The following is a 22,189-nucleotide window of genomic DNA, read 5'->3' as shown; positions in this document are numbered from 1 at the left end:
AGTAGGTTTGTAAGATAAGGCGGCGCTAAATTGTTCAATGATTTGTAGACAAATAGAAGAATTTTAAACTCAATTCTGTGCTGAACAGGCAGCCAATGCAGGGATCTCAGAATGGGTGTAACATGATCAAATTTTTTACACCCCTTCAGAAATCTAGCTGCTGCTTTTTTTCATTTGTAATGGGTTTTAATGTTTTTGTTTCGTCGCTCCGGCCGGACACGGCATCAACAGTATGGTGAGGGGCGTAACATTTCCGTCACACACTTGAGGTATTCGGCCAATCACAACGCACTAGATAGCTGGCCAATCACAGCACACCTCACTTTTTCAGACTGATGAGCTTTGTAAAAATCAAAGCGTTTCAGAAAGGCGGGGCATAGAGGAGAAACAATAATGTACAGTATGTGGAAAATAATGTGTTTTTTTTTTACTTTAAACCGCATAAACACATTTCATTACACCAAATACACAAAATAATGTTATTTTTCGTGTTACACTGAAAAAATTGTTAATTACTAAAAAAGCTACACTACTTTGAGAACAGCTGAGCTGCTGTCACACTAATGAAAAATATTAAGACATGTTCAGTTAGGGGCATCACTACTTTTAGTTAGTCCAATACTTCAGTGCAGTTTGACCATATAAAACAACTGCAAAACATACAACGTCAGTGGAAACTGTAAATAATGTAAAAAAACAACAACCTTTAAAGGTTATTTATAAATCTTGAGTTGTGTGCAAGAGTACATACCTAAAGGTTTACTCTTGCGGTGTTTGTCTCTTGCTGTTTATTTTTCCTCTTTTTGTTAGTCTTTAACAGCAGTCTCTAACCAAGCAACAAAAATGTTTGTTTGCTCAGACAAAACACAGACTGTTACAGAAAACAGGTTAGTCAAATTTTATCTGGGGATGTTACGCTGTTTATTCACACAGCATTTTATGTATTCTTTCTTTATAAAAGCTTTTATGTCTGAAGCAACAGGAGAAACTGGTAAACATTTAGGATCTGTATTAGTTATAGAAAAAACAAATAAAATCATTAAAGGAAACACACATGGATGTGTCCATACCGCTGTCACTGTTGTCATCCACCAGTATGATTTCTTTGAGCAGGTGTGCCGGGGTGTGGTTGACCACGCTGTGTACAGACCGCAGGATGACAGAGAGAGCTTCGTTCACAAAAATGAAGACGACAGAGATCTGGGGAAGGTCATCAGAGTAGGTCAACTGCTTACACCTGGAGAGACAACACACAGTTTGCAGCTTAGAACATTTAATAATTTTACATTATAGGAAAATCACAACTGACAATAATACATTTTTTTGTATATTATGCAAGTTTTATTGTGCATGATTCAACTTTTTAATTTGTTTCATTATTATTTATAAATAATATTGATTTAATTGTTTAAATTAAAATAAAGTCTCAACTTAAGTATTTTCTACTAAATATTGTTTCACTTAACTCTAGCATTTTTTTTAAACTTTAAAGTTTTCTTCTAGCGTAAAGCTTTTTTTAACCACACTTGAATATGGCCAAGTTTAATAAAAAGTAACCTGACGAAAAGCATCTTTTTTTCAAAGACTACGCCCAGATCGGATTCAGAGCGATGATCAAAACATTAGATCGCTTCCATCAACACCTTGCACAGTCCTATACCACTTCCTAGGTCGACATTCCATTCAGAAACATTAGGCAGTTTTGATTTATATGCTGTTTAATGTTTGATGACCATGTTTACATATGCATCTGCTTACATATGCGATCACTTGTTTCTGTTTCTTCATCGTGTTTTCATTCAGAAGATGTGTAATAGTGCCCACTACCATATAACAGTGAAAACATGGAAAGCCAGAAAAATTCCGATAATGGCAGGGAAAGAATTAAAAATGAAAGCACTGCAAATGCCCATTCTTGTTGGCTTTAAAAGAAAATGAAAAATGTCACACTTTCTCCACTGTGAGCAGGACTTGAATATGTTTACTAATTTGTCATTACAGCTCCAGTTGTAACCATTAGAATGGCATGATATGGCCTGTTCATGTAACACCCCTGTGGACTGTTTGTTGTGGTTTCTTCCCCTTGTGTTGGTTTAGCCCGCCTAATCATTAGTTAATCACCCTCATTGTGTTCACCTGTCTGCCCCTCGTTATCTGCCCTATAAGTTCCTGTGTGTGTGTGTGTCTGTGTCTGTCTGTCTGTCGCGACATTAAATATCCTTCTTTTGAATCCTTGTCGTCCTCGTCACCCTGCCTGCCTCCACACACCTGGAGCGTGACAGAATAACCGACCCTCAAGTAAACTATAGCGGCGTCTTTCCCTTCGTTTGTTTTTTCCGTTTTGTCAGTTTTGATTTTGTTGTTTTTTATGGATTACCCCGCCTGTCCCATGGCCTGGCCAGCCAGCTTTTCGGGTGAGGCGGCCTTCGGTAGCGGGTTCTTGCTGCAATGTTCTCGCTACCTGGAGATGCAACCACACCTGTTTGTGACTGAGCGGGCCAGAGTGTCATTGATTATCTCGTTGCTGTCTGGACGAGCCTTGCAGTGGGCCGAAGCCTTGTGGACTGCACAGAGCCCAGGGATTCAATCGCTGGAGGGTTTTGTGAGACCCTTCCGGGAGGTATTCGGCCAATCGACTATGGAGGGTATTTGGTGCCAAAATGAGGAGGAGAGACCACGGAATCCTCTGTTTAGCCCAGGAAGGGCTCCCGATCCCCTGTCGAGCCTAGGAATGGCTCCCGATCCCCAGTTCCGCCCAGGAAGGGCTCCAGCCCAAGAGCTCTCTCCAGGGCCCGCTCCTCAAAAATGACCGCCCTCCCACCCGCTCCGGCCTCCTCCAGCGTCACCATGGTCGGAGTCTCCCTCGCCTCCAGGCTCCGAGGCCCGGACTCTGCCTCAGTCCGTAGACCCAGTGGCTCCACCTCGGCTCCTAGCTCCCTCGCCTCCACCGTCACCCATCGATCCATCAGCTCCACCGTGCTCCCTCGTCCCTCCGGCTCCGCCTTGGTCGGGCGTCGACCCGCCATCGCCTCTGGACTCCTCTCCTCTGGCTGTGCCTCGTCGCTCTGTCCTACCGGCTCCGTTGGGCTCCTTCCTCCCGTCAGTTCCACCTTGGTCCTCAGTCGCTCCACCGCGGATCTCTGTATCTCCGCCTCCGCCTTGGTCGCCAGAGCCCTCGACTCCACCCTGGGCCCCTGGATCCTCTGCATCCCCCTGGCTCTTTGGCTCTCCGTCTCCGCCTAGGGCTCCTCCTCCACCTGCTCCGCTGCCGTTGGTCGGCCCCCTGGAGTCGGTGGACATTCCTCCTCCATGGCTCCTCCCTCCGTCGGCTCCACCGTGGGCCGCTAGGGTCCCACCTGGCTCCTCCTCCTGCTCTGGTTCCCCCCTGTCGTCTCCCTGGCTCCTCCTCCTGGAGATCCATCCTCCGCCGAAACCTCTACCTGTCTGCTCTGCCTGCCAGCCCTTTGCCTTCCCCTGTCACCATCTCACATCCTCTGCTTTGTCCTCCTCCTAGTCCCCCTCCACCCCTCCCTCTGTTTCTACGGTGCGAGGACGCACCTTCCGGGAGTGGGGAGTAATGTAACACCCCTGTGGACTGTTTGTTGTGGTTTCTTCCCCTTGTGTTGTTTTAGCCCGCCTAATCATTAGTTAATCACCCTCATTGTGTTCACCTGTCTGCCCCTCGTTATCTGCCCTATAAGTTCCTGTCTCTTGTATTCTAGTGTTGTTGGTTATTGTGACTGTTACCCGAGTGTGTGTCTGTCTCTGCCTTGTTGTCGCTACATTAAATATCCTTCTTTTGAATCCTTGTCGTCCTCGTCATCCTGCCTGCCTCCACACACCTGGAGCGTGACAGTTCACACCAACAATAAAGATAACGGAGACATTCTGTTTACTAAAAACACATGATGCACAAATTCTAGAGCTCTATTAAGCAGGATGGATTCTGATCAGCTGTCAATGCTTTTATCGTTTATCAGGAAAAAAATTTGAAAGTGATTTCAACAATATTGTTTCTTGGTGTCATCATTACAGTTGTGTTGTGGACACTGCTATTTTTTATTTTTTTAAATTTAGAATGATTTCTAAAACTATATCGTGTTATAGTCCTTGTGAATGTCTATGTGAATGGGCCTTTGTAGTCTTACTGACAGACTGTAGTCATATTTTGTTGAAGTACCAACCTGGAATACTCTCAACGGCGTGTATTGCACGGATATCTATTTAGAGCTGGAATACAGAAGATTATGCTCTGGATAAGATGAAAATGCTGGTGCAAAGCTATATTAGAAACATGAAGCACTTCATTACATTTAGGTGCCCTAGAGGAGTTCTCATATTAGTACAAGGTACAGAGATGCTGAAGAACTAAAATACAACCTGACATCTCAAACCTAAAGATTAGTTGTCTTGCCACTAATAAATATGTGCATATTTACTGTGTTGCTAACACTTTCTGCATTCTAGTTATTGACAAACCCTGACAAGGCACTAAAAAGCCTAAATTCAGTCCCACATTTAATATTTTCTTATGGGAAAAATTGAGGGACGCCGACATAGCCTTTATTGCACACTGGTTACTATGGCAACCATAAATTCTTGATCAACATCTCACTGTGAAATCCCTCCCTCCAGCCATTCTGAGCTCTGGGGAAAACAGCATGCGGCTCCTGCCTGTATGGACTTACTTTCAGCTCTTTAAATATGGCTGAGGATTACAGGGCTCAGAAATAGGTTATATTTCATAAAATATGATTACAGAGACTAGCTTTGGCATTTAGCTGATTCAAATTCCCTGGGCAATCACATTATTGAGGAACAGCAAAGTTGTTTGCTCACAAAAAAGGTATACTGAACAAATAAGTAATCAAATTATATACAACCAAGACAAATAATCAAACACAGCTGGACTCGAATGAAGGTGTAGAACCATCTCAAGGCTGATCAGAAGAAATGGACAGCCCCTGAGTTAAATATATGAGTGTCACAGCAAAGGGTCTGAATACTTAGGACCATGTGATATTTCAGTTTTTCTTTTTTAATAAATCTGCAAAAATGTCAACAATTCTGTGTTTTTCTGTCAATATGGGGTGCTGTGTGTACATTGAGGAAAAAAATTAACTTAAATGATTTTAGCAAATGGCTGCAATATAACAAAGAGTGAAAAATTTAAGGGGGTCTGAATACTTTCCGTACCCACTGTATGTGCATCGATATTGCATTAAAACTCATTTTTAGCTGGAGGATGAATTTGTTACAGTATATCCAATTGTGATAGAATTGTTACAATATGTAACTATTTTTATCCTAAATATAAGGTACTCACTTCTTGTTTGTTGAACTGTTCTATAAAAGCAATACCACATTTTTAAAGCTGCGGATATTTGGGGAAAACAGCAATCTTGCTTGTGTGATAATGCTTAACTATACATGTTGTAAATATAGAAATCAGAAACCTATAATTGGGGCATTTTTGAACTTGAATTTTTCTGACATTTTGGTCATTTTATTACATTTACATTACATTTACATTTAGTCATTTAGCAGACGTTTTATCCAAAGCGACTTACAAATGAGGACAATGGAAGCAATCAAAATCAACAAAAGAGCAATGATATACAAGTGCTATAACAAGTCTCAGGTAGCTTAACACAGTACACGTAGCAAGGGTTTTTTAAATGATATAATATATAAAAAGAAAACAGATAAAATAGAAAAAGAATAGAGCAAGCTAATGTTAGAGGTCTTTTTTGCTTTTGTTAATTGTATAATAAATGAAAAAAAAACAGAGAGAATACAAAAAGATTAGAAAGCAAGTGTTTTTTTAGTTTTTTTTTTAAAGAAAACAAGCAGCAAATGAATAGAGTGCAAGTCTTAAAGGGACAAGTGCTTTTTTTTTTTTAAGAATATAATTATAATAGAGAGTGCTAGAGTTAGAGGGTCAAATAAAGATGGAAGAGATGTGTTTTTAGTCGATTCTTGAAGCTGCTCGGACTGAGTTGGGCAGGTCATTCCACCAGGAGGGAACATTTAATTTAAAAGTCCGTGAAAGTGATTTTGTGCTTCTTTGGGATGGCACAATAAAGCGATGTTCACTTGCAGAACTCAAGCTTCTAGAGGGCACATAACTCTGAAGTAATCAATTTAGGTAAAGGGGTGCAGAGCCAATGGTGGTTTTGTAGGCAAACATCAATGCTTTGAATTTTATGCGAGCAGCTATTGGTAGCCAGCAAGTTTATTGTAGTTTTGAATTTTTAAATTTGTTTTATTTTAATATCGTTTTCAAATTTGCTATACAATTCAGTTTAGTTTTTATTAGTTTCATTAATATTGTTGTTAGTTTTAGTTTAGTTTTTATTTTGCGAACACATTTTTATTTAGTTTTTATATAGTTTAGTTTTAGTTTTTATTGTAATTAAAGTTTAGCAGAATTAACAGATTTCCGTGAACAACTGAGCATAAATCATAACTGAGACTAATGAAATTCAATAATAACGGCAATCGCATTTAACAGTAAAAGCTCATATTTGAATATGTTCTTTTCATTTATTAAGAATTATAAGCATGTTTATGATGTGATTTAGCCTATGCACATTTGTCCGAAAGCCTGGCAGAGTGATCACAAGATGCTATGTGCAACAAAGTTCGTAGTTCGGGAAGAAGGAGGCAGGAACCGGCGAACATTCAAACAAAACTTTAATAATAAAATAAACACAAAACAGCGCTACAGCCCCTCGCGGACGACTGTCGCGCACAAACAAAACCAAAACACAAAATAAAATCCAGGCCTGGTCCTCTCTCGTCCGACACTGTCGTCACTCCTCCCTTTTATCCTTCCGGAGCTCCTCCGTGAGACTCGAGACCGGTGAGTGGTGCAGGTGTCGCTCATTATCAATTACTCCACTGGCCTCGCTCCGCTCCCACGGCTCTCGGCCCCGCCCCCACTCGTCACACTATGCTATTGTTTTCAGAAAGGATGCGCGTTCTTGTCTTTTCTTCTGTTATTGTTATTATTATTATTATTATTATTATAACGTTGCGCTGCATGTCTGATTTTCTTCAAAGCACCGATTTAGAATGCCTAATTTTGGTTTGGTTGCTTGTTACATGAGAAAATAAATAATTTTGCCTACCTGATGTAATAGATTTAATGTGGGTGCGGTTCGGGTCGCGACTCGTGGTCTTTGTCAAATGGGTCTGGTCTGGTACAGAATTAAAACGGGTCGAGTGTTCTGTTAATTACTGCTGGTGCACGTTTACCAAACAGGACCTGTGCAGGACTCTTCTTTAAACTGCTTTGCGTCTCTCCATCAGATAACCTCACGTGCGCCATTTACAGGTATTTCCCTAAACTGCCACACAGCTCATATACAGGTGCATATCAATAAATTAGAATGTCATGGAAAAGTTCATTTATTTCAGTAATTCAACTCAAATTGTGAAACTCGAGTATTAAATAAATTCAATGCACACAGACTGGAGTAGTTTAAGTCTTTGGTTCTTTTAATTGTGATGATTTTGGCTCACATTTAACAAAAACCCACCAATTCACTATCTCAACAAATTAGAATACTTCATAAGACCAATAAAAATAAAATGTTTAGTGAATTGTTGGCCTTCTGGAAAGTATGTTAATTTACTGTACATGTACTCAATACTTGGTAGGGGCTCCTTTTGCTTTAATTACTGCCTCAATTCAGCATGGCATGGAGGTGATCAGTTTGTGGCACTGCTGAGGTGGTATGGAAGGCCAGGTTTCTTTGACAGTGGCCTTCAGCTCATCTGCATTTTTTGGTCTCTTGTTTCTCATTTTCCTCTTGACAATACCCCATAGATTTTCTATGGGGTTCAGGTCTGGTGAGTTTGCTGGCCAGTCAAGCACACCAACACCATGGTCATTTAACCAACTTTTGGTGCTTTTGGCAGTGTGGGCAGGTGCCAAATCTTGCTGGAAAATGAAATCAGCATCTTCAAAAAGCTGGTCAGCAGAAGGAATAATGAAGTGCTCCAACATTTCTTGGTAAACGGGTGCAGTGACAATTAAAAGAACCAAAGACTTAAATTACTTCAGTCTGTGTGCATTGAATTTATTTAATACACAAGTTTCACAATTTGAGTTGAAAAAAACTTTTCCACGACATTCTAATTTATTGAGATGCACCTGTATTTTCTGCCAAGGAGTGAGAACGTAATGATTATGAAAACGATTATTTATTTTTGATAATTATTATTTATTTCAGTTAGTTTTTCAATAACTGTTGTTAGTTTCGTTTCGTTTTAGTTTTTCAATTATTTTGTCATTTTTATTTTATTTCAGTTTACGAAATTGTTTTTTCATCAATGGTTTTCGTCTTAGTTTTAGTTTTCGTTTACGAAAATAATCTTGGTAGCCAGTGCAAATTGATGAACAGAGGTGTGACGTGCATTTTTTTCAGCTCGTTAAAAATTAATCTTGCTGCCATGTTCTGGATTAATTGTAAAGGTCTGACAGAACTGGCAGGGAGACCTGCCAAGAGAGCATTGCAATAGTCCAGCCTGGACAGAACAAGAGCTTGAACAAGGAGTTGTGAAGCATGTTCCGAAAAAAAAGGGCCTTATTAGCATTTTTGTTCCAAGTTTCCATTGATTTCAAACCCAGCATAGTAACTGACAAAAATAACTGTAATTTTACCCATTCGGTCAAATATTGCCCTGCTAAGAGCAATACTAGTTTTAACTTGTCTATAACTTGGCAAATGACCATGGAATAAGCGGGATAATCGGTCAAGTGTGTATGTAAACGAATGTATTACATTTGCGACGCTTCGCGTCGGGCGGTTCTTTGCCTCCACATCGTGCATTTAAAATCCTATGCATCCGTTGATCCATTGATTATCCCTTACATATATATATATTATTATATATATATATATATATAAGCATTCAGTCTTACCAATAATGAGGATTTTTTTTGTCATTCATAGTGCAAAACAACAATTACAGATCACAGATGACTAATGGTCCACTAAAATAATGAGTGTGCCAATTTATGCATAGGCATTTCCTTCATTATAACCTCCAGAAATGAGTTTCTGGTAAGATTTGAGGAGAGCAGGTAATTTTGCATAGTCTAACACAATTATACTATCAAGCTAACTCAAATACTATTTGTTTATGCTGAATGCTGAATATGCCAAAGCCTTTTTATGGAATAACAAGCATAAAATCCCTATCTGACAGATATCAATGAAATACTAGTTGTCCTGAGAAATCACACAAGTCTCTGTTTTAGCTCAAGGCTCTGTAAACAGCAAAAAAAGGGATCTGACCATGGTGTGTTATAGCCCATCAGAAAACCTGGATTCGTGCTTCTGCCTGTCAGTCATACTACGCATTGGGGTTTGCTGCATTGTCTTTGAAGGATAGAGATTTGGAGAGGAGGTATGCGGTTGAAGGGATTGGAGGCTGTCTAATTCAATGGCATAGTCTAAAATAGAGACATTAGCTAACATTGCTTACAGCAGCTTTAAACTGCCCTCTGTTGGGTAATATCTAAGGGCCTTAATGAGCAGAATGAGTCCTGTGTAAATCAATGTAAAAACATTCTTACATAAAATGCTCAATTCAATGCAAGTTCATGCAAGAATGGATTTATAGGTTTACATCATGAATAAGGTCCAACGAGGCCCTCAAAATTTTTAAATTATACACAAATATACAGACAAGCAAGCATAAAACCCTATATTTATTAAGCTATGTCATACTAAGAATTTCTCAAGCCCATTCAACAGAAAAATCTGACTTTTTTCCCCCTCACGGACAAAAGCCCCCCTGCTACGAGTCAATAAGATTGAATGGCTCTGCTCCCCTCAGTGAAAATCCCCTCACCCAATCTGGAGCAACAGCTTTCCCTGTGTGAATACACACACTTGCACCCACACACTCACACGTGTGAAAGAGCCACATAGATTTTGTGAGTCAGTAATGGGGATGTTCAATGTTTTAACTGCAGGTGGAAAACAGTTGGCCTGAAATGACACAACACAAACACACTACCAAAACACAATTCACATTAGATGTTCAAAAAAACCTTTCTGAAATCACAGCTTGATCTATAAACTACATGCAAACTATGAGTACACTATGTAAATAATTATAAGTCAGGGTTATGGCGCCTAACTAAAACTACACAAAACTATTTTTGTTACTTGGCATAAAATAAACATTAACTTGAAAAAAAAACAAAAAAACTTAATTTCAGCTAGTTGCCAAGAAAACATTTTTCATTTTCATTTAGTTTAATTTGATGTACTAAAATAACTACAACTAAAATAAAAATTAATAAAAATCTATATAAACATACCCCCCCCCCCCAAATAAAAACAACAAAAACATGGAGTTGTTTGTGCATCTTTTTCTTCCACACTTTTTCTTTCCACTCAACTTTCTGTTAACATGGTTGGATACAGCACTCTGTGAACAGCCAGCTTCTTTGGCAATGAATGTTTGTGGCTTACCCTCCTTGTGAAGGGTGTCAATGATTGTCTTCTGGACAACTGTCAGATCAGCAGTCTTCCCCATGATTGTGTAGCCTAGTGAACCAAACTGAGAGACCATTTTGAAGGCTCAGGAAACCTTTGCAGGTGTTTTGAGTTGAATTGACCATATTCTAATTTGTTGAGATAGTGAATTGGTGGGTTTTTGTTAAATGTGAGCCAAAATCATCACAATTAAAAGAACCAAAGACTTAAATTACTTCAGTCTGTGTGCATTGAATTTATTTAATACACAAGTTTCACAATTTGAGTTGAAAAAAACTTTTCCACGACATTCTAATTTATTGAGATGCACCTGTATTTTCTGCCAAGGAGTGAGAACGTAATGATTATGAAAACGATTATTTATTTTTGATAATTATTATTTATTTCAGTTAGTTTTTCAATAACTGTTGTTAGTTTCGTTTCGTTTTAGTTTTTCAATTATTTTGTCATTTTTATTTTATTTCAGTTTACGAAATTGTTTTTTCATCAATGGTTTTCGTCTTAGTTTTAGTTTTCGTTTACGAAAATAATCTTGGTAGCCAGTGCAAATTGATGAACAGAGGTGTGACGTGCATTTTTTTCAGCTCGTTAAAAATTAATCTTGCTGCCATGTTCTGGATTAATTGTAAAGGTCTGACAGAACTGGCAGGGAGACCTGCCAAGAGAGCATTGCAATAGTCCAGCCTGGACAGAACAAGAGCTTGAACAAGGAGTTGTGAAGCATGTTCCGAAAAAAAAGGGCCTTATTAGCATTTTTGTTCCAAGTTTCCATTGATTTCAAACCCAGCATAGTAACTGACAAAAATAACTGTAATTTTACCCATTCGGTCAAATATTGCCCTGCTAAGAGCAATACTAGTTTTAACTTGTCTATAACTTGGCAAATGACCATGGAATAAGCGGGATAATCGGTCAAGTGTGTATGTAAACGAATGTATTACATTTGCGACGCTTCGCGTCGGGCGGTTCTTTGCCTCCACATCGTGCATTTAAAATCCTATGCATCCGTTGATCCATTGATTATCCCTTACATATATATATATTATTATATATATATATATATATAAGCATTCAGTCTTACCAATAATGAGGATTTTTTTTGTCATTCATAGTGCAAAACAACAATTACAGATCACAGATGACTAATGGTCCACTAAAATAATGAGTGTGCCAATTTATGCATAGGCATTTCCTTCATTATAACCTCCAGAAATGAGTTTCTGGTAAGATTTGAGGAGAGCAGGTAATTTTGCATAGTCTAACACAATTATACTATCAAGCTAACTCAAATACTATTTGTTTATGCTGAATGCTGAATATGCCAAAGCCTTTTTATGGAATAACAAGCATAAAATCCCTATCTGACAGATATCAATGAAATACTAGTTGTCCTGAGAAATCACACAAGTCTCTGTTTTAGCTCAAGGCTCTGTAAACAGCAAAAAAAGGGATCTGACCATGGTGTGTTATAGCCCATCAGAAAACCTGGATTCGTGCTTCTGCCTGTCAGTCATACTACGCATTGGGGTTTGCTGCATTGTCTTTGAAGGATAGAGATTTGGAGAGGAGGTATGCGGTTGAAGGGATTGGAGGCTGTCTAATTCAATGGCATAGTCTAAAATAGAGACATTAGCTAACATTGCTTACAGCAGCTTTAAACTGCCCTCTGTTGGGTAATATCTAAGGGCCTTAATGAGCAGAATGAGTCCTGTGTAAATCAATGTAAAAACATTCTTACATAAAATGCTCAATTCAATGCAAGTTCATGCAAGAATGGATTTATAGGTTTACATCATGAATAAGGTCCAACGAGGCCCTCAAAATTTTTAAATTATACACAAATATACAGACAAGCAAGCATAAAACCCTATATTTATTAAGCTATGTCATACTAAGAATTTCTCAAGCCCATTCAACAGAAAAATCTGACTTTTTTCCCCCTCACGGACAAAAGCCCCCCTGCTACGAGTCAATAAGATTGAATGGCTCTGCTCCCCTCAGTGAAAATCCCCTCACCCAATCTGGAGCAACAGCTTTCCCTGTGTGAATACACACACTTGCACCCACACACTCACACGTGTGAAAGAGCCACATAGATTTTGTGAGTCAGTAATGGGGATGTTCAATGTTTTAACTGCAGGTGGAAAACAGTTGGCCTGAAATGACACAACACAAACACACTACCAAAACACAATTCACATTAGATGTTCAAAAAAACCTTTCTGAAATCACAGCTTGATCTATAAACTACATGCAAACTATGAGTACACTATGTAAATAATTATAAGTCAGGGTTATGGCGCCTAACTAAAACTACACAAAACTATTTTTGTTACTTGGCATAAAATAAACATTAACTTGAAAAAAAAACAAAAAAACTTAATTTCAGCTAGTTGCCAAGAAAACATTTTTCATTTTCATTTAGTTTAATTTGATGTACTAAAATAACTACAACTAAAATAAAAATTAATAAAAATCTATATAAACATACCCCCCCCCCCCAAATAAAAACAACAAAAACATGGAACAAAATATCTAAATCTTAAATTAAAACTTAAATTTAAAAAAGCTAAAAATGAATTCAAACTACAAAAGTATCACAATTATATTAAAATAACACCGATATAAGAAGTGATGATTATACTTCACCTTTAACTTACATTTACTCATTTAGCAGCCACTTTTACCCAAACTACAGAGGCTCAAGAAAAGTCAAAATATGTCTAATTGATCAATTCTTGGACTAAATCGTGGGCAATAAGCCATGAAAAAAGTAAGAAATGAAAGCAAGCATATTTATGCAATATTGCTTATATCAGCTAGACTGTGCTAAAGCAAGCATACAGCTATGGCTAACATTCAGTGCCTAAAAACAAAATATTATGATAGTTTCAACAGTGGCAGCTGTGCAAATATCGTTCAAAGCTAAAAACCCCCCCCCCCCCCCAAATAAAAACAACAAAAACATGGAACAAAATATCTAAATCTTAAATTAAAACTTAAATTTAAAAAAGCTAAAAATGAATTCAAACTACAAAAGTATCACAATTATATTAAAATAACACCGATATAAGAAGTGATGATTATACTTCACCTTTAACTTACATTTACTCATTTAGCAGCCACTTTTACCCAAACTACAGAGGCTCAAGAAAAGTCAAAATATGTCTAATTGATCAATTCTTGGACTAAATCGTGGGCAATAAGCCATGAAAAAAGTAAGAAATGAAAGCAAGCATATTTATGCAATATTGCTTATATCAGCTAGACTGTGCTAAAGCAAGCATACAGCTATGGCTAACATTCAGTGCCTAAAAACAAAATATTATGATAGTTTCAACAGTGGCAGCTGTGCAAATATCGTTCAAAGCTATTTATAACAGTCCTCTAATACCATGTAATTCTGTAGCCATAGCAGCATAAGGAAGGTTTGATTGATCAGGCCATTAAAGCATTTTTTCTGCTTCCCAGCAGGTTGCTGTTTTTCCAATCCCTTATTTTTTTCTTCCTCAATTGCTCATGCAAAGCACTGTGAATACAAAACTGATGTCACCAGCAGTATTTTTCCACAAAATGTGCATGAATACATCAAATAAATCCAAGAAAATCCTTCTACATGTTATCACAGGAGTGAAAAGCACCGCTGCATTCAGGTGAAACAGCCAAAACAACAATGCAATGTCACATCAACACTGAAAAACAAGCCAATTTTTTTTATCATTTTTAATCGTTGACTTGTTTGAGTAATATTTAACATAGGCCTGCATAAAGATAATTTCACCTAAGAAGTAATTTTTAATCACACATTTTTTATAACAAAAATATTACATATCAGATGAAAAATTGTAAAATTGCATACAGTATATAGGCATATATTATTACTTGATTTTACACATACAACATATAGATATAAATCAGCATATTATGTGACACTAAAACTGTAGTAATGTCTGCTTTCCAATCACAGGAATAAGTTATATTTTAAAATATATTAAAAGAGAATACAGTTTTTTTAAATGGTAATATGTCACAATCTGAGAGACCCCTTCATATGATTGAAAAACGCTTTGGGTGTACAGTAGTGCATAGTAAAGCGCTACTGTATATAAATGCCTCATCCATTCATTTATTATTATCTTTTTTACTGTATTTCTGATTAAATAAATCCAGTCCAGAGCATAAGAGACTTCTAATTATTCAGTAGTGTGTATATTATATACTACTGTATATATAATTAGAAATTAAATACATATAAGCCTTTTTTACATAAACCATACATTATATAATACACAATTAAATAATTAAATAATTTCGCCAAACTTACAAAATTACTTTGTCCTTTAACAATGCAATTTGTATTCAATTTACAATTGACTTATCAAATCAAAAGAGTCTTTATGCGTATTTCAAATGAGATGCTTTTCCCACACAATGTGGGCTGCGCTTATAGTGAGTTATACTGAGTCGGCTATTCATTTAGCTAAACGACTGTAGGTAATTTTGCACTTTCATTGCTCTAGTTACTACCTGCAATCTAGGCCATTGCTCAAGTCTGAATTTGCACGGCTGGACAGGGGCAGGCAGCTACGGGCTGTAACAGGATGAGAGATGGACTCATCCGTGTGAAATAGAACCAAAGCTGGCTGTCCAGTTATCATAATTTGACCTGGAACAAAGCATGACAGAAACAGACACCTAGATTAAGATGTATTCCTATCTCTCTCTTGCTCTTTTCTCTCTGCCTCTCCCTGAACCATTTCTCTCTATAAGACTTCACATTGACCTCTAACACTTCCTCTGCGTTCTGATTCCAGACTAGAAGCAACTTGCTGATTATGATCATATACCTCCACTAAAAAAAATCATAATAACTTGCCCTTGTCACTGCACCATGTTTTCACTGAAAACATCTCATCAGTACAAGAAGGAGTGTTGATAGATCTCAACACCCTTTTGATCTCATTCCCACTAAATAAAGGCTCAGAAAAAGAACAATTCATCCACTCTTTTATACGTTGTCTGAAAACATAAACACTTTCTCGATGCCGTACACACAAATTGCCAATTCATTTCATTCATTTGTGAATGTTCAATCTCCTTACATACAGATTCCTCCTCCATCCTTTCTTGAGTCAATAATAAAATGGCTCCTTGATGTAGTTACATCGATTTGTTTTCTTCGGTTGGTAGTAAATTAATTTGCATCAAGAACTTTGAGCTAAGGTCAGCCTGACCTTTTTAAGAGACTACTTTTCTTGTGGCTGCATAAAAATATGCAGCTTTTGTTTAAGAAAGCACATAAATTAGACCTTCGACCAAAGAGACCGAAGAACCAGGTATCCTGGAGATCTGCAATTAAACATGCATTAAAGAGAAACGGCAATCAGTGCACTGCCCCTTCTGGACATCAAAGACCTTTGGATAATGACTCCTCAATTAGCCAAGAAACACATCAACAGCTGTTTGCAGGGCATCAGTGTCAGAAACACAAACCACTCTGTGGCTTAGTGCTGCTGGCTGAATGTAACTGATTGTGTCCTCTACAGGACCAGTGTTCTGACGATTTGTGCTACCCTGTCAGATTTTGCTACCTCCCATAAAACAGATGGTAGCATAATTCGATAGCCAAAAGTGCTACCTATCAGATTTTGCTTCCAGCATGATTTTAATAAGGTGTGAGGCTTTATTAACATGTACACCTACCCCAACCCTAAACCTACCCTTACAGTAGGATAATTACAGTGTTGGTAGCATAATCTGGTAGGTAGCATTATTTGTCAGAACACCGGCTCAAAAGACCACTGGGTTCTGGGGCACAAACGCCACAAAGACGACCGATACAAACACCCAATAAATCATCCATAAACCTCAAGATGTCTGAACACTATAGTTGCTGAACAGTACACTGGACAGGGGCAGGAATTTAAAAAAATTTTTTTTTAATGATTTTAAGGAAGGATCTGGTCACACATTTTTTGAGAATAAATGTACACAATTTCTTCATCTGGTGCAGATCGTTTATATTTACAAATCAAAATAGCTAATACCAGTTGTTATGGTACAGTAGAATAACAATATATCTAATAGAATAAATTATTATTTTGTAAACAATTCATAATTTCATGTTAGACATTGCTGCCTCAACTAGAATAATTTCCCGTTCAGGAAATGTGTAGAATTCAACACTGATGAAAAAATAGGTAATTTCCCTTTCTCTAATCTCTTTGGAGCCAGTAAGTTTTATTCTGCAAGGAAGCATTATATTGATCACAAGTGACAGTAAAGACATTTATAATGTTACAAAATATTTCCATTTCAAAAAATGCTGTGAACTTTCTATTCATCAAAAAATCCAGAAAAAAAGATCAAGGTTTCCACAAAAATGTTAAGCATCACTGCTAAAAATTCAGCTTTGGAATCACAGGAATAAATTTAGTTTTTTAAAACCTATTAAAAAAGAAAAAGTCATTTTAAACAGTTTTCAACATTGACAATAGTAAGAAATGTTTCATGAGCACCAATTCAGCATATTAGAATGATTTCTGAAGGATCATGTGGCACTGAAGACTGGAGTAATGGCATCTTAAAACGCAGCTTTGCCATAACAGAAATAAATTACATTAAAAAAAAGATTAAAACAGAAAACTGTTATTTTTAATTGCAAAGATATTTCACAACATTACAGTTTTACTGTATTTTTGATCAAATAAATGCAGCAATTATAAGCATAAGAGACTTCTTTTTAAAAACATAAAAAAGAATCCTACCAACTTTTATTCGGTAAAATATATATGTATTTTAGCACTGCACGAGAGAATGATACAAACACATTTCACCGTGTTGAACGCAAAATTATGAAAGTGAGGACTGCAAGCAAACATGTTTATTTTAATTTTTCATGTTTCTTACCAAACAAGGAGCCTATGTATTATTTACCACGATTCTACCCTATTCTACCAATGTGTTAAAGAAATAATTACAATTATGTTTACATTCTCATAACAAGAATGTCCAGAGGCATATAACAGGACCTTCCCCTCATGCAGCGTGAGGGTCAGATTTGTGATGCCTTGGAAGTCACACAGAGATATCTTAGGTAACACGTGTTTGTGTACAGAAGCGTGAATGATTGTGTTTATCAGGGATGCAAGCAGGAAGCATTATTGCCAAGACGAAAGCACACAATGAATCATGATTTACACAGCTTGAATCTCAACAACTTCAAGAAGCTTCCGAATAGCAATTTGCAAGACAACCTCCTTCTACAATGGCTTAAAACGAGACACAGACTCATCAGTGTGGAAAAAAGGCGAAATGTGCAAAATTTCACATTTTAGCTTTAGTTTGTATAGTTCACCACCATTAACCACAACAAACCAAGCTAAGTATCAAAAGAAAAGCTGGATACGGTTATCTCGTCTCAATCACTGGATCTGTGCTTTGGGTCATGTTCTAAATATATAACTTCTTATGAATGACCATTAATATTCCAGTGCTGTTTCTATGGTCATTTCTCCCCCATATAAAATACCCCTGGACTGTTGCTGCATTATTAACATTCCAACCATTAACACTATCCTAGTGGGCAGGGATACTATTCCACACAGTAATATTTCCTTTGTCTAACACAATGCTTTTTCACTGCTAGCTATTGACTCTATTAATCTGATTCTCCCCTGAAGGGCGTTGTAATGCTAAAATGTGGGAAGTGATTAAGCCACTTGGTTATTTATAAACCCCTTTTCTTTGTGTAACGCTGTCTGAAAATTAACCCTGCAGTGTAGTTTGTTTTAAAGAGCCATGGCATTTGTGGCAGGACAAGTCAAATCAGCAAAAAAAGTCACATTTTGTTGCGTACTACCCCAATTTTTCCATTTCCTCTAGAACACCAGACCATATCACAAAATGGACTGAATGTTCTCAAATATCTTGTGAACATCTCTGTAAATAATTAAAGGAATTATTCACCCCAAAATGAAAATTCTGCCATGATTTACTTACCCTTATTTTGTTCAAAATGTTTACATGAATAAAGTTTAACAAAGCTTTTTTCCCCCATAAAATTAAGTCAGGGGGGCCATTGTCTAAATTTTTTTACTTGAAATAAAAAGGTACATTATAATATAATATAATATCATATAATATAATATAATATAATGGCACTTTTTTAAAATATAGGAGTGTGTGCCAGACTGGAACAAATGACTTTGCACACTGCGGCTCAACCAGTGGCAAGGCTAAGACTTTCAGCTGTGGCCCACCCAATGAGAAGTTGGTCATTTTCCCAATGGATGTAAAAAACATTAAAAACATTAAAGGCAAATTTTCATGGTCAATTACAGGCAGTTTCTTCATTTTCCCCTCTTCCTATAGGTGCATACCATACGCTTGTCAAAATGATGATTTGTCTTTCTGTTAGTCCCACCCACAATGTTATGTTTGCAACGTAAAAACATAATAGTAAAATATGCACGTTTGTGGAGTTGAATTTGAAAATAGCTAAACAAATATCAATCAGATCAATTCTTCAATAAGTATATATTGAATATCCCAATTCAAACTAAGTCTTAGCACTGAATCCGAACCGTCTAACTTACAAATTAAGCCAGACCATCTGTGGGTGATGGATTTATAGATCAGAAACTTCTGAGCCAAGTGCGTTTTAAGCATCATATTAGCATAGGTACAGTGTTTGTTTCGCTAAATAGATGCATCCGTTGAGGAAAGAAACACATAAACGTTGTGCTAGATGCTGTTGACCACAACAAACTGCATAATTTGCAGCTGCGCACATTTCTGCGTTCCTCGATATGCACGAATTGACAGAATCATCTGCGAAGCCCTGTTGTCTCAGACTGAGGTAATGCTTTACAATAAACTTCTTTAGTTAACATTAGTTAATGCATTAACTAACATTAACAATGAGCAATACATTTGTTACAATATTTATTATATTTGTTAACGTTAGGTAATAAAAATCGTCTCCAGGTTACGAATGTAACCATGGTTCCCCGAAGGGAATGTGGTAGGCCGCAATGGCCGATATGAAGACCTCTAGGGTGGAGTGGGTCAACCCTGCGGATAAACAGGCCTGCAGGAACTCCAGAACTGTGCCAAATGGGCAGTTAGCTGGGTCGAGCTGGTTTTCCCCCATATAAAATACCCCTGGACTGTTGCTGCATTATTAACATTCCAACCATTAACACTATCCTAGTGGGCAGGGATACTATTCCACACAGTAATATTTCCTTTGTCTAACACAATGCTTTTTCACTGCTAGCTATTGACTCTATTAATCTGATTCTCCCCTGAAGGGCGTTGTAATGCTAAAATGTGGGAAGTGATTAAGCCACTTGGTTATTTATAAACCCCTTTTCTTTGTGTAACGCTGTCTGAAAATTAACCCTGCAGTGTAGTTTGTTTTAAAGAGCCATGGCATTTGTGGCAGGACAAGTCAAATCAGCAAAAAAAGTCACATTTTGTTGCGTACTACCCCAATTTTTCCATTTCCTCTAGAACACCAGACCATATCACAAAAAGGACTGAATGTTCTCAAATATCTTGTGAACATCTCTGTAAATAATTAAAGGAATTATTCACCCCAAAATGAAAATTCTGCCATGATTTACTTACCCTTATTTTGTTCAAAATGTTTACATGAATAAAGTTTAACAAAGCTTTTTTCCCCCATAAAATTAAGTCAGGGGGGCCATTGTCTAAATTTTTTTACTTGAAATAAAAAGGTACATTATAATATAATATCATATCATATAATATAATATAATATAATGGCACTTTTTTAAAATATAGGAGTGTGTGCCAGACTGGAACAAATGACTTTGCACACTGCGGCTCAACCAGTGGCAAGGCTAAGACTTTCAGCTGTGGCCCACCCAATGAGAAGTTGGTCATTTTCCCAATGGATGTAAAAAAACATTAAAAACATTAAAGGCAAATTTTCATGGTCAATTACAGGCAGTTTCTTCATTTTCCCCTCTTCCTATAGGTGCATACCATACGCTTGTCAAAATGATGATTTGTCTTTCTGTTAGTCCCACCCACAATGTTATGTTTGCAACGTAAAAACATAATAGTAAAATATGCACGTTTGTGGAGTTGAATTTGAAAATAGCTAAACAAATATCAATCAGATCAATTCTTCAATAAGTATATATTGAATATCCCAATTCAAACTAAGTCTTAGCACTGAATCCGAACCGTCTAACTTACAAATTAAGCCAGACCATCTGTGGGTGGTGGATTTATAGATCAGAAACTTCTGAGCCAAGTGCGTTTTAAGCATCATATTAGCATAGGTACAGTGTTTGTTTCGCTAAATAGATGCATCCGTTGAGGAAAGAAACACATAAACGTTGTGCTAGATCCTGTTGACCACAACAAACTGCATAATTTGCAGCTGCGCACATTTCTGCGTTCCTCGATATGCACGAATTGACAGAATCATCTGCGAAGCCCTGTTGTCTCAGACTGAGGTAATGCTTTACAATAAACTTCTTTAGTTAACATTAGTTAATGCATTAACTAACATTAACAATGAGCAATACATTTGTTTATTATATTTTTATATTTGTTAACGTTAGGTAATAAAAATCGTCTCCAGGTTACGAATGTAACCATGGTTCCCCGAAGGGAGGCCGCAATGTAGAGGGAGCTCTGGATAGAGGATGGTCTCAACAACCTCGGTTGAGAGACCGGAAGCTATGAGTTGTGCCTCCTCAGAGGTCACACCCACAGCTTCCACAGCTCCGGGCGGGGGCGCGCCCTCCGCCTGTGAGAGGAGATCTCTCCTGACGGGAATCTCCCATGGAGTGCCGTATAGGAAAGAAATCAGGTCCGAGACCATACTCGACTCGATCCGAGCAGGAGACATACTGTATGTGCCTACATCGTGGTCGAATCCCACACCACGCCCAGATAAGTGGTTCTCTGTACTGGAGAATGCACACTTTTCTTGGCGTTAAGTCTTAACCCCAGCTCTTTCGTGTGAGCGAGAACGACATCTTGATGTCGAACCGCCATCCGCTCTGACTGAGCTAATATCAACCAATCGTCGATGTGATTGAGTCGTGAAAGTGTGGGTTGAGAGTGCAAGGCCAAAGGAAGAACTCGGTGTTGGTAAGCTTTTGCCCCCAAAAGCAAACCTCTGGAACTTCCTGTGATGAGGAAGGATGGAAACGTGCATCTTTTAGATTGATCGTGCCAAACCAGTCCTCAGACTTGATCTGAGACACAGCTTGTTTGAGTGCAAGCGTGCTGATCTTCAGTCACACTGCTACGTGAGGAGGGACCACCTCGATGGCCTCCTTCCTCAAAAGAGTAACTACTTCTGTTCCATGACCAGAGCCTGCTCGGGACCCACCATAGTGGGGATGACCCCGTTTAAATTGAGGCGGAGGAGAACTGGATTCTATAGCCTCACTCTACAGTGTGCAGGACCCACAGTCTCTCGAGACTGATCTCTGGTGTACCCAGAACTAGCTGCTCTTGATACCTCCATAGAGGTAGCGAGCCTCTTAGTACCGCTATTTTTCCGGGCAGTAACTGAGAGAAACGCTCGCTGGAGACCGCTGCGCCCTGTAACACGGCAGGGTTGGCAGACCGACCTCCTGAGGTCACTGAGGAGAGACGGGCACCGTGTAATGCGGTGT

At 37.9% G+C, this 22,189-nt stretch overlaps 1 protein-coding gene across 1 annotated transcript in view; it reads right to left on the bottom strand.

Moving 5' to 3' along the window:
- Nucleotides 1-22,189, bottom strand: part of LOC107600134 (polypeptide N-acetylgalactosaminyltransferase 9-like) — a 108,192-nt gene that overhangs the window by 57,691 nt on the left and 28,312 nt on the right. Inside the window, exons 3-4 of the mRNA XM_016291935.1 lie at nt 2,378-2,457; nt 1,071-1,237 (exon numbers count right to left, since the gene is read on the bottom strand). Coding sequence (XP_016147421.1) covers nt 1,071-1,237; nt 2,378-2,457 — 247 coding nt within the window. The remainder of the gene's footprint in view (nt 1-1,070; nt 1,238-2,377; nt 2,458-22,189) is intronic.

The sequence above is a fragment of the Sinocyclocheilus grahami genome, unplaced genomic scaffold (genome assembly GCF_001515645.1).
Source record: "Sinocyclocheilus grahami isolate Dianchi unplaced genomic scaffold, SAMN03320097.WGS_v1.1 scaffold278.1, whole genome shotgun sequence".
Classification (NCBI taxonomy): domain Eukaryota; kingdom Metazoa; phylum Chordata; class Actinopteri; order Cypriniformes; family Cyprinidae; genus Sinocyclocheilus; species Sinocyclocheilus grahami.
This window is presented reverse-complemented; position numbering and strand designations above follow the sequence as displayed.